The sequence below is a fragment of the Melanotaenia boesemani genome, chromosome 15 (genome assembly GCF_017639745.1).
Source record: "Melanotaenia boesemani isolate fMelBoe1 chromosome 15, fMelBoe1.pri, whole genome shotgun sequence".
In the NCBI taxonomy this organism is placed as follows: Eukaryota; Metazoa; Chordata; class Actinopteri; order Atheriniformes; family Melanotaeniidae; genus Melanotaenia; species Melanotaenia boesemani.
In genome coordinates this window covers 16,866,058-16,879,062 of record NC_055696.1, presented here as the reverse complement: position 1 = coordinate 16,879,062, position 13,005 = coordinate 16,866,058, and the positions used below count along the sequence as shown (strand labels likewise).

The window sequence follows — 13,005 nt, the reverse complement described above, 5'->3', positions numbered from 1 at the left end:
TTACAAAAGGAAATGCATTTACATGAAAAAAGTAGCAATTAATTTGTACCAATTTATACATTTATCAAAAACTTGCACAGTAGTGATATAATCATAAGCTCCGATATTAATCAAATTGACATTGATTTATAAAGGTAACACACGGATGGTAAGCTCCTCAGAAATAGCTTCTGAGAACATTAGCTGGTAGACATGATCTAATTGTCCTTTCCTAACGCAGTTAGGTGGGACTCATGCAGTAATCAGACCTGAATTTGTAAATAGCAAAATGTGTTTTTTTCTTGTAGGAGCGTGAGAGGAGGTCCCCCCCATTCAACCATTTGAGGATGCATCCTTTCTCTGAGGGAGTCAGCGCACTTCAGATCTACTGCATGAAGGAAGGGGTCAAGGTGACAAGAACTTAATCCTTAATTGTCATTAGTTTTTTTTCTCATAATTAAATGAGACCATAAAAAATATATATAAATACAAATGTGGTTTTTATTCTGTTTCCTTCACAGGATGTGTGCATACCAGATCTCATTAAACTACTTGATATCCTTGGAGACAATGGGGTAATTTCCATAAACTCACCTTGTTAGCATGCATTGCAATGGCAGTACAGACACATTATTGAGGTGACGTTTTCCTTTTGTACAGAACCTGAGAAACGAGGAGCAGGTGGCAATTATTCAGGCCAGCACTGTTTTGTCACTAGCAGAAAAGGTAAGAGAGGAAATTACATCCGGATCCATTGGATAGCTGGAATTTTGTGCTGCACTGGCTTGAGTTTTGCTGCTTGTCGCCCTCTAGTGGATTCAACAAATTGAAGGGACAGAGGCAGCTCTGCACCAGAAGATGATGGACCTGGAGATAGAGATGGTGGGTCTTTGCAACTTTCTAGATAGATTTTTTTTTATATATATGCTATGATTGAATATTGTATTTGGTCAGATCCAGTAATTTTACCAAAATAATCACAATTTAATCAATCTCGGATGTGGTTTTTTATTTGTGGTAGTAACATTGAACATTAGTTTAACTTGAGTGTTAAAATAATTTCTAAAGGTTTTTCTGTCGGCCAATTTACAAGGAAATGTGAGTGGTTGTCTGTCTGTATTGGCCCTGGGATGGACTGGTGACCTGTTCGGGTGTTTATACCTGCCCCCTCAGCTACACACTCAGCCGTTGCCTGGATGTGCATTTTTTTTAGAGAGGCTAATGAATAGCTTCTCTAGCCTGGTGATCTACTGGATCATATACTCCCTTTGTTGTCTATAGAGATGAAAATGCTAAAATGAGCTAATAACATGTCTAAGTCGTTGCCCCCTTGAATTTACAGCACCTCTGTTGGCCATTTGCACAGAGAGGCTGGAAACCAGTATACCAAATCTGACATCCACTGCCCAGTGCTCAATTGTATTTTACTGTGCTGTAGAATTTGGTATTAGTGGCACTTGCAGGTGTATATGGCCTCAGTAAATACTTTGTTTGGCAGAAAACTTGCAAAATGTTGATACAAAATTGTTCCATCGTGACAGAGATTCCCCAATCATACACAGACCAAGGCAGCATATCATCTCATATCTAAGTTGACTTGGAAAGACCAATGCCAGTGCCCTGTCACACAGTGATCCTTACAGAGTTATTCTTTTACTCACATGTCATCTCTTGACCAAACTGAATGAAATTTGGCTTTGTAGTTTTCATCTTATCCTGCTTATGGACTTAAAACGTCATATTTCTTATGTTTAAATTGTAGACCTGCTACAGAATATAGAAATATATACTTAGTGTATATATATATATATATATATATATATATATATATATATATATACTGTATATTATAGTGTATGTTTTAATGGTGTAAATGAATGTTGATGGAACAGATAATCTTACAAAAGTAAAATCTTCTATGATTTTCCTCTAATCATCATCACCAAACGGCTCACTGTGTGCAGGAGATGTTCTGCAAACAGAAAGGATACCTGGAAGAAGAGCTGGACTACAGAAAACAGGCCCTGGACCAGGCCTACATGGTAAGTGTGTGTTTGTGCCTCATTGCATTGTGATATTGCCATATTGGATAACCAGTTTTCACACCACACAGTTGATCATTTACTGTGCTTTTAAGTTAAAACATGGTCTTAATATTATTCTTCGAATTGTGACAATGTTGGATTAAGAGCTCTGGTTTAGGCATGTTTAAGTATGTAGGTAATCAACAGAAAATCCTCACAAGCTTAAGTATGTGTTATTGTTTGTTCATATGACAGGTAAACTAGTAACAGACCCTCTCCTTCTCTTTTGTCAACAGCAAATTCAAGAGTTGGAAGCAACATTATACAACTCTCTGCAGCAGGACAAGGTTTCTTTCTTCTTATATCTCAGGAAACTGTATTATGTTACAACCTCGTGGTTACGCAAACTAAATTAGGGGGATTTTTGTCAAGTTCAGAGAATGCCAAGAAAAGCATCACTAAAATTATCACTAATTTGCATGCATCCTTGTGATCATACATCCAGCGAAAGTGTGGAAAATCAAAGCTATTTGAGTCTAAATGTCTTGGTTTTATCGACGTTTGCAAATGAATGCATTGACTGTTTTGAAATTAATTCTAAAAGACAAAAAGTAAAACAACTCCTACAAAATTCCTGTGAGGCTTCCAGTTAACCCCCGGGAATCTTGTGATTTCATGAATGCTTTTTTAATTAATGGGAACTTGTAACAGAACAGTATAACTAGACTTTTTGGATGGTTCCAGCATGGTTCAGATCATAGATGCGTCTCCCTTCACCAGGTGATAAAGTACGGTGAGCCTCTGGATGAGCTCCAGAGGGACGAGCTGCGGACGGCAGTGGAGAAGTTAAGGAGGCAGATGCTGAGGAAGAGTCGAGAGTACGACTGCCAGATCCTCCAGGAGAGGATGGAGCTGCTGCACCAGGCTCACCAGGTCTGTTTATGTCTGCGCCAGTAATGGTGTGGTTAAACTGCAGAACTTTGGAGGGAGATTTTGTTGTGTCAGCCGTGTTGTTGTTGTACTGGGTCTCAAATACAATGATTGTTTTCTCTAAATAATTGCAGCGAATCCGCGATCTTGAAGACAAGACAGAAATCCAGAGGAGGCAGATTAAAGACCTGGAGGAAAAGGTAGGGTGTTGGATGTCCCCTGAATGAATGAAAAAGTATCAAATGTATTCGAAGCGTGAACATAAAAGTCATCATGTTTATCATCGACTTAGTTATAGTATTAAATAATCTAAGGGGACTTTTACAGCTCTGTGGCATCAAAATTACGATTTTATCTTTCTTGGAAATGAAAAAAATTTGGAAAACACGTTTCACAGCATTTGCAAACATGCTAGCCAGAAGTATGCTTTCTGAAAGCACCTGATGTTGCTAACATATTTCAAGTGTTCTTCTAGTTCTCTCACAGTCTTTGTCCCTTCTTCATCTTTCTTTCCACAGTTTCTATTTCTATTCTTGTTCTTTTCTCTTGCCTTTATCCTTTGGCCTTGAAGTCTTTGGCGTGTCCTGTAGCAGAGGTGAGTCCTGTGAGTCCAAACCACCACCATCTCTTTTCTAGACCTGGGTCAAATATTTCCAAAGTGCTCAGTCCAGATAAATTTCTACAGGAACAATCTGTCTTCTTTAACGTCAGTTTTTTTTCCTGTAAAAATACACAAGAAAAACGTTTATTTGATCCTGGTTGGCACACTTTCCCACCTTACCTTCATCTATAAAAACTCAGCTGGATGTTTTTCATTCTGTTTTCATTCTCATTTTCTATCCAGTCTTTGAATTTCTGTGATGAATTACCTTTTTATTCATGTTTGCATATAATCATCATCATCATTTCTCTGTGTCTTGGTCATTGTCACCTGCGTGGAGAGAAGGTTATGGTAATTTATATGTGGCAGGATTACTCTGTTCAGGACCTTCCTTCCTTTTCCAAGTGTAGACGTAAAAAGCAGCATCAGTTTCATGTCAACATGACATGTAATAAAGTCAGAAGCAGTAAAGGAAGAAGGGGGGTGGCAAAGTGGCTTGCAGATGAGGCAGTAATGGTAGGCATATTGAAACAGCTTTCAATGCTATGGACTCCTAGGAAAATAGCAAGCAGTTAATGTTTATGTTAAAAAACATGAAAGCACTCACTTTTCCAGTTATAATATTTGTTGTGCCATAATTATAAACATCTGCTAGTCCTTAGAAGATCTTAAGTTTATGTAGATAAGATAAGATAAGATAATCCTTTATTTGTCCCACAGTGGGGAAATTTCAGTGCTACAGCAGCAAAGGTGATAGTGTAAAACAAGTGCAAAAAACAGCATTACAGAGATACGAACGAAAAACTGTACTGAACAAAAACTAGATAAAAAAGTCTATATAAGAAATCTATATGGAAGTCTATGTAAAAAAAACATACAAAATGAATTTACATTATTGCAGAGTATTGATGTTGCATGTCTGTGTGTTGTGGTTTTCGGTTGTGGCTGTGTGGCTACTGGGAGCAGTGCAGATTGTAGAGTCTGACAGCAGCAGGAAGGAAGTACATGCGGTCTCTCCTTCACACACCGCAGGTGAAGCAGTCTGTTACTGAAGGAGCTGCTCAGTGTTGTAAAAAAGTCCTGCATGGGGTGGGACGTTTTCTCCATCAGAGACAAAAGCTTAGCCATCATCATCGACCTCTGGAGTAGTTTTAGAGGAATTTTGACCTACTTTTACAGTGTTGTTTTAGTTCATTGAGGTTTGCAGACACTCATTTATGCACAGCTCTTAATCAGATAGAGGCCTTGAGTTTTTTTTTTTTTTGTCATTCAGTTGTGTGCTTGGGTTTATTGTCCTGTTGCGTGATTTAATTTCAGCCAAGCTTAAGTTGTCAGACAGGACTCACAAATGACTCTAGAATATTTTGGTATACAGAGGATTTTACAATCCAGTCAATTACAGCAAGGTGTCCAGGTCCCGCATCTGCAAACAACAAAGGTCAAATCATCATCCCTTCACTATAATGTTTGACAGTTGATATGAGGTGTTTGTGCTGATATGCTGTGTTTGGTTTTCACTTTTCATTATGACCAAATATCTCTACTCTGGTCCTGTCTGTCTGAAGGAGATTGTTCTAGACGTGATTTGTTTTAAATGTAACTTTGCAAACATAAGCAGGGTGCAACAAACAAGCCATGCTTGTTCAGTCGTCAAGTTGTACTGTCCTGAAACCTCACTAAGATTTGTCACTTGTGTGTTGGACGGTGGGTTTCCAACTGAAAACAGCTCCATGTTTAGCTGATAATAGATGCAGCACATGAATAAAAGCAGAATAAAGAGACGAAAGTCTATGAAAAAAAGCACAAGTCAGATCATGTTTATGCCTAAATATTTTTAAATGTGTTGTATGTTCAATTTTCTGTGTCAAACAGTAGTTTTCTTTATTCTAAGTCTTCATAATTCTTGATTCTCTTTTCTTTTCAGGTCGTGTGTCAGCTTGAAGATCCTGTTTGTGACTGCAGTGTTTATTTTATTTTCTGGACAAGCTGGGAACGGAGTGTGTCGCAGTGCCTGCTAACTTCATGACATCAGTGACCGCTGACGGTGCATATGTTTTTTGTTGGCCTGTTCAGAAATTAGATGTCACTTCTTATGTTTTCCTTTTTAAATTGGTTTGTATTCTTTAGAAACTGCCCAGGATATTTTTGGACATCAAATGTTTGTCCAAACAGCTGAGAATACTGTCACATGCTGAAGGAGCGGCACATGAACACACACATATATCGCGACAGTTTATGAGCAAGCATGCACATATGGATGCATGCAAATGCAAACACACATGCTTGGACAAATCTGAACCAAAGGCTGGGAAATGTTCTCTCTGCCATGCAGGGTTATAATATGCCATCCACCATCATTCAGGCACAGTGGAAACATAAACAAACAGGGAACTCATAAACATGGAGGAAAACAAACCACCAGACCACAGCCTCTCCTCTTTTTCTCTTCTTTCCATTTCCGTCTGAATCTGTCAGAAGGATCTTCATGAATGCAGCCAATCGGTGAGCAGAATTAAGCCAACTCAGGGCCCATGTGTGCAGAGGCCGCTGGAGCAGTGCTGGTCTCACATAATTAAAAAGAACATTCGGGACACGGTGTATCACTGCCTGGCCTGCCATCGCTGTTATACAGAATGGTGCTTTCACAGACTGCTTGAGCTCGCCGGCAGACCGACACTGCAGACACTGGAGGGGGATATGGGACGCTCAGGTTGACATATCGCCACTGGATGCAGATAATAGACTTCATTGAAGAAAGATTTAAAGAAAGAAATGACGCTTTGATCCGTTCTACTCGACCTGGATCTCCATGTGAAACAAAACTAAACTGTTGAACTGCTTCTTCACTTTTCTCAAAAGCCAGCAGACAGTAAAAGCTTCACTCTGCTTTTTTTTTTTTTTTATACAACTCCCACCATTCAGATTCTTAATATTTCCACAGAAAGAAAATTAAAAAATCCCTGGTCAGTAATGTAATATAAACATTGTTAATATGTGTATATATATCTAAATTATTACCTGTAGTCTCCCTCTTTATTTTTTGTGAATAGTGGCACTTTTTTTTACTCTCTGATGCAGCTTGAACAGTTGAATTACTTGGCAGTTTTTTTAAAAAGGGATATAAATTGCTTTGTTTCATTGTGGTGATTGCTGCAAGGATGAGCTTTATTTATTAAAGATTTACAACTAAAAGTAATTGGAAAATGAATGTGGAAAATGAAATATCTGCCTCCCCCTTTTCTTTTTCCTGCACCAGTCGTCCACATTCATTGTACTGCATTTATTATTCTGTATAATATGTGATGCTCGGTTCCACCACCAGGGGGTGCTGGTTTCACCAATTTGCCCTTTAGATTTGTAAATACTGTATTTTCAGGCTGGTGTTTGCATCAGTTCTGGTTCAAACTCCAGCTGAATTGTTATGTTGACCATAATTTACTGTCAGAAAATCCATAAGTTGAGTTTTAAATCCACCCTGATCTCAAAAATACTGCAGCTTCTCTCTTGTGCACTTTTTTTTACATGTTTGTTTTCTTTTAACTAATCAAAACTTGTTTGATACTAACAATCTTCTTTCACTAAATACTTCCAGACATGTAGGGGTCCACTTCTTAAAAAAAAAAAAAACTGAAACAGTAGAAAGTGAATGCAACAGTACACCTGCTCCACTTCTCTTCCTGTGATGCTAACTGTAGCCAGAAACTGAAATATTTACAAGCTTGGTGTGCTTGTGTACCTGAACACGAGTATCTGCCATCAGTCTGTTCCTGTGGCTCCATCCACAGCCCGAGCTTCACAGTGGGGTCTCATTAAATAGCTGACAGTAACTTACAGCCCACACCATTTACTTCAGTTTAACAAGGGGAATGACTGATGCTGTTTTTGTGCTAACTGAGCTAAAGTGGCAGTTGCCTTAAATGCACTTTCCCCTTTTTGTGCACTGATGTTCTTTTTTTATTATTCATTATCAATTAACAAATGATAATGAATAATCATTGTAATAATCATCATTAATTATTACAAACATTATTATGTATAATTTTGTTTTATTTATTTTGTTTTTATTACTTTAAGTACTGTTCATCTGTCTTCCAGTAAGAATAAAATTCATCCTTATGATCTAATTTAGATTATTTACCAGAATGTAAAAAAAACTTTAACCTGGAGAAAGAGATTGATGGTTTTTGATCTTAAAGAGTTCCGATTTTCACATCTTTATTGCGATCGTTGGTAATAGTTTTTTGTGTTGAAACAGAGCATTTATTACCCCCCAGTTATTTTATTATTATTTATTATTATTGTTAGTATTCAATTTTTTTTGTACATTCAGAGTAAAAGAATAAAGAAAGCCAAAATATCTTTATTTGTAATATTTCTTATGGACCCATATTTATTTTGTTGCCTCCGAGTACGACGGTTACTGGTTACTGGTCTTTCTGTGTGGAGTTTGCATTCTGGCCCAGTGCACATCACCCAGTCTGAAAACATGCTGGTTTCTTAGTGAGAGTAGCTTCTTCTCTGTGCTGGCCTACCGAGGCTTAACCTGCCTCACACCCAACAGTAGCTGGGATAGGCTCCAGCCTGACCACATCACTGCAATAGAATTAAGCAAAAATAGATGGATGGAATTCTATTATTATGATTGATCCAGTGATTTATTAGATATTCATGCTATAAAACATTTCACACTATTTTAAAGAGAATTCTTTAAAAAAAAATTTAAAGTTTTTATGTGTCCAGTTTTTTGTTTTTTTTTTCAGTTCTCTCCAAACTCCTTAGTTTGACATTATAAGAATCATTTTACTTTTGTTGCACTTTATTGATGCTGACTCCTGTCAGTGCCAATTAACAGCTGTCATCATTTGTCCCCCGCTAACAGAGGGCTGTTTTGTTGGGCTCAGGAAGATGAAAATAGGCTAGCTGCTGTGGCTGCTGATAGTTAACGTAGTAACCAATGATGTAATAATGGCCAATGATGTAATCATACCCATTTTTGATAAGCAAACTGTACAAAAAAAGAAAAATCTTATATTTTCTGAGAAATGCAGTCTTATTTATGCATTATTACATTATTGGCTGTCATTATTACATTTTCAAAGAATGTTTTTCATGCTAGGTCAATAACCAACTGATTGTATAATGTGTTATATTATGGGCAAAATGTTATTATTTTATTGTAAAGCTATTACACTATTGGCTTTATTGTATTTACAATAGCCAGATTCATTACGTTACTGGCTTTTACTACATTATTGGTTACTACAGTTATTCTTGCATCTGGTGTTTCTCTAATAATCAATAGGCAGAAACATCAGGGGCAGAGGAGTCTTACATTACCATTACATGACAAAAATGGACAAAAAATGTTTCTGTGCTTCATTTTATTCGCCAACTATCAGCTCAGTCATAGAGCTTAGTGTTGTGGTATATAAACCTCACACTGAAGGCTTCAATCATCACACAAACTCATTAAACTTTTTTTTCTTTCGTTTTTTCCAAGCGATACGTGACTGTCTTTCCAGGATAACAGCCTGTCTTTCCGCTTACTATCCTTGCCAAGCCAGTTTGAGATCAGAGGTCAAGCCTGGTTTTGTTGCTAGATGAGCCCTGCCAACGGATGTGTGTCATAAAAACCCTTCTATCTGTCCTCCGTTCACCACTCACACAGAGGTCGTGTGTGTACTGACTGAATAACTGCCCTCTACAATCACTACAAAAAAAGGAAAAATAAAGTTTGAAGTGAAAGAAAAACCGTCTTTGAAACGAGTTAGTGTGTTTTTCTACATTTTACACTAATTCTGCAAATTTTTTGATGACATGTTTGTTATGTTAAAGAAAAAAAAATGCATTTGCAAAAGTTCATGGGACATGTTGGAGAGGAGTTGGACAGTTTAAATGTCATGGTGAAATGATGAGTCATCCCAGATAACATGGAAAACCCTGCTCGACTGTTGAAAAGCCTGCCCCAATGTAGGGGATACAAAATTGAAATGACGGCACATCCATCCTCAGAGGCTCTTTAACCTTATTTCAACTGCAGTATAACACCAGACAAACCCTCCCAGGCGGATGCAGCTGCCCGGTCTGCTGTGTTCAGCTGCTTAGCAACACTGACTCCAATAATCATACTGGCAACTCTCCCCCTAACCCTTTTTATTGTGAGGGTGAAGCATCCACAAACAGAGGTAAAGATATTTTTTTAATTCAAAGTACAGTGTTCTTTTAAAGTAGAAGAAAAGATCCAGAGATTTATTTTAAGTATAAAAAGGGAAACACACACAGCGTAATGAAACCCATTAAACAGCAGAGATGCATTTCCTCCTGCAGCTTTGACTCTATTCTTTTTCTCCAGCAGGCTCATGGGCCTTCAGATACGCCACCTCATGCTGCTGCTCTCTGCTGTTGTGAATAACAAAAGTTGGCAACTCATGTTAGTTTAAATAAAAAAGTTCTACATATTTGGTATGCTGAGGATAAAATTATATATTTAGAATGTAACAGAAAATTGGGATGACGGTCTCCATGGCAACTTAATTTGACCATGTTAAAAGAACAAGAGATTTCAAAATCTAAAGTACATTTGTTAGGTTTGACCTTAATATTGTGCAGTAGGTTTGATGTCAAATGGTGAAAAAAGTAACATTTCGACATGTCATACCCTTGGGACCTACAAGTATACTGGCAACCCTCAGAGTGTTTGTTTAAGACAAACAGTTAAACTCAATTAGCTTGTATTTCTTATCTTCTATTTTCCTCAATATTTGATTATGAATTCACCAGATATGGTTGTGTTTTATCAGAGCATTGCTAAAAAATTATTTAACTCTCTGTTTGACAGCATCGCTGCTGGACAAAGCAGGAATGAGAAAGACTTTTGCAAAAGCATTTCTCCAACTTTGACTTGCTGGTGGTTTTAAATACAACGTACTGACTTTTTATCATACACAGATGGAGAATAAGGTAGGAGGACAGATTGTGCAGGGCACTTTCTTCAATTTCTACATAGAGTGAAAAGTTTAGGTACTCTTTATCAAAATACTCTTTGGTGACAATAGCCAAGGAGGTAAGACAAGTTAAAGATGACACATTCCATTAATAATTAAAGCAAGGATTCTTTTTATTACTTCAATTTTTATTTTTTAAGCAGCCTACATGGTCACTAGTGAGTGACAACCTTTATGAAGAGTCTTCTGTTTGTATTTGCTTCTTGGTGCGACTACAGTAACACTTTTAGTTTTTGTCCCTTTTCAGCATAAAGATTTTTTTTTGTTGATGTGCCATGACAACACCTTCATACTGCACTATTTGAGGAGGTGCTTTGTAGATTTAGGGAATGTTCAGGATTACATGTGCAATCACAAGCCCAAACCATGATCCATCTACTTCTGTGCATCACAGCTGAAGGGGTGTTTCTATTAACAAAATTTTTCTTTATTTAATAGTCAAAGGAGGGCCTTTCACTTAAAGTTTTGTTTTGTCTTTGTATGTCCATAGGTATTAATTCCAAAATGTATCAGGCTTGTTTTATGTATTGACTTTTAAACCTTTCCAGCCTCTGGTGATGGGGTGGGGCAGGGGTGGTTTCTCCAGACCTCAGCTTGACCTCCACTGTTGCTGTTAATTTTCTGTTTCTCAATTACATTACAAACTGAGGAAATGACCATGAAACACTGTTCTGTTTTGCTTCATGGATGTAATTTACTCTCATTTTCTTATGAGGTCACTCTTCAGTTCATACCTTCTTAAATCAAAGTCATTATTTTAATTTTTTCATGAAAAAACACTCACTTGATGCAGACCTGCTGGCTGCTTGCCAGACTTTCTGCATTACTGCGCAACATTTGAATTAAATCCTGTCGACTTTTCTGTGGAACGGTGGCCCACTTACCTCTTTCTTTAAAGGTCCCAGTCGCTGTGAGGCATGTTGTGCCAAATCCATGAAAACCAGTGGGCGTGAATTTGCCAAACTCTGTCCTATCTGCCATCAACCCATCATGCCCGAATGAATGTACATTTAAGCCAGTGGAAACAGTAGAGCATACAGGGCATCAGTTTTTATTGGGTGGCCAAGCTTGCATCCATTTTTATTGTTCCAGCTTGGCTGTCATTGCTTTAAAAGCCTCATTAGTTCAGAACAATATCCTGTTAGAGTTACGGCATGCTAGCTTCATGTCTTAACACAGGGATAATAAATTTTAATTCTGTTTGAGCAGAACTACTTTCTATCTAAGATAAATAACTTACTAATGGTTTTGTTGTTTTCTCTCATGACTCTACTGACTTGTAAAGTCAGACTACTCCCCACTGCCTCCCAGTCTACAGCTATGTCCCATAACTGGAAACAGGCCACGCTTCAAGACAAACATACTCTACACAAGCCTTTGAGTCCTGTCCTTGTTCTTTCACATAATATTTCATTCTTTCCAAGTCAGCTGAACTGACTGGTGTCAGCTTGTGTGCAAGCAATACAAACATTAAACTGCTTTTTAAAGGTGAAAATGTAAAGCAGATGTCAGTTATTTATCCGTGTTTTTCGGTATTATTTGCCATAGAAGTTCAAGTAACATATCGAAGGAAAGGGTGAGAGAGACACAGGCTCTTGTGGCATCTTCTTAAACCCTGGTGCTTTAATCATTTTCATATGAGAGGAAATTCCTGCTGGCCTGACAAGTTGCTGCATAAGATGCTAATAGAATCACAAGAACTGCAACAGCAGTATTCAGCAGAGGATGTGTGGAAAAAAGAGCTTCTTCAGTCATTCTTTTCTCTCTTCTGTACATTTTAACTTTCTTTGATAGATACATGTACAGCTGCTACTGTACAGAGCTGAATTCTAATATTACTAATGTTGCTCCAGTCTTTGCTTTTTCAAATTGTTTTTATGTAATAGTGTTATTTTGACTGCCATACCTGAAATGGTTAATTTAGCAGGAGTTGTGCTGTAGGAATGAATGAGCATGTGGCTGCCCTGCTCCATGAAGTGGCCTCCTGCCTGGCTTAATTTCAGCGATGACAACTTGTTAGATGACACCTGAAGATGTGGCCTGTTGACTTCACTTTTGCCTAGGGTGTGAATGACCTTGAGAGCCCCCCCACTCTCTCGCTCTCTCTCTCACTCTCTCTCTCACACACACACACACATATCCACATCTCTTAGGCAGCTGGGTGGTATTTCTAATTCAGCTGATGAACGTTTCTACCAATCTTTCCACCTCTCTGTGAAACAGTAGCCATCCCACTGTTCCAGGCAGGGGACTGAATTTTTACTTTATGCACATGTGCTTTATCACACATCAGGGACTTGTGTTTTATGTGATGTTCCAGTTTCCTCCATTTTTCAGACTTTTTGTATGACTTCTTTCATGAATTAGAAAAAATGTTTTATGCAAAACAAACATATTCTAATTTTGACCTCTCTTCACCTTGTTAAACCTGATGATATTTGGCTCTTACATAATTGCATTCCTGTTT

The 13,005-nt window shown here is 37.8% G+C and overlaps 1 protein-coding gene across 2 annotated transcripts in view; it reads left to right on the top strand.

Moving 5' to 3' along the window:
* jakmip2 (janus kinase and microtubule interacting protein 2) overlaps window positions 1–7,186 on the top strand; it is a 35,199-nt gene extending 28,013 nt beyond the window's left edge. The window contains exons 15-24 of one of the 2 annotated variants that reach the window (XM_042009106.1): window positions 288–389; window positions 501–554; window positions 640–705; window positions 793–861; window positions 1,944–2,021; window positions 2,300–2,350; window positions 2,784–2,936; window positions 3,068–3,133; window positions 3,452–3,528; window positions 5,459–5,544. In XM_042009106.1, coding sequence (XP_041865040.1) covers window positions 288–389; window positions 501–554; window positions 640–705; window positions 793–861; window positions 1,944–2,021; window positions 2,300–2,350; window positions 2,784–2,936; window positions 3,068–3,133; window positions 3,452–3,502 — 690 coding nt within the window. In that variant the 3' untranslated portion in view covers window positions 3,503–3,528; window positions 5,459–5,544. Of the gene's footprint in view, window positions 1–287; window positions 390–500; window positions 555–639; window positions 706–792; window positions 862–1,943; window positions 2,022–2,299; window positions 2,351–2,783; window positions 2,937–3,067; window positions 3,134–3,451; window positions 3,529–5,458 lie in introns of both variants that reach the window. The other variant, XM_042009105.1, reaches the window with a different exon arrangement.
* The last annotated feature ends 5,819 nt before the right edge of the window (window positions 7,187–13,005 follow it).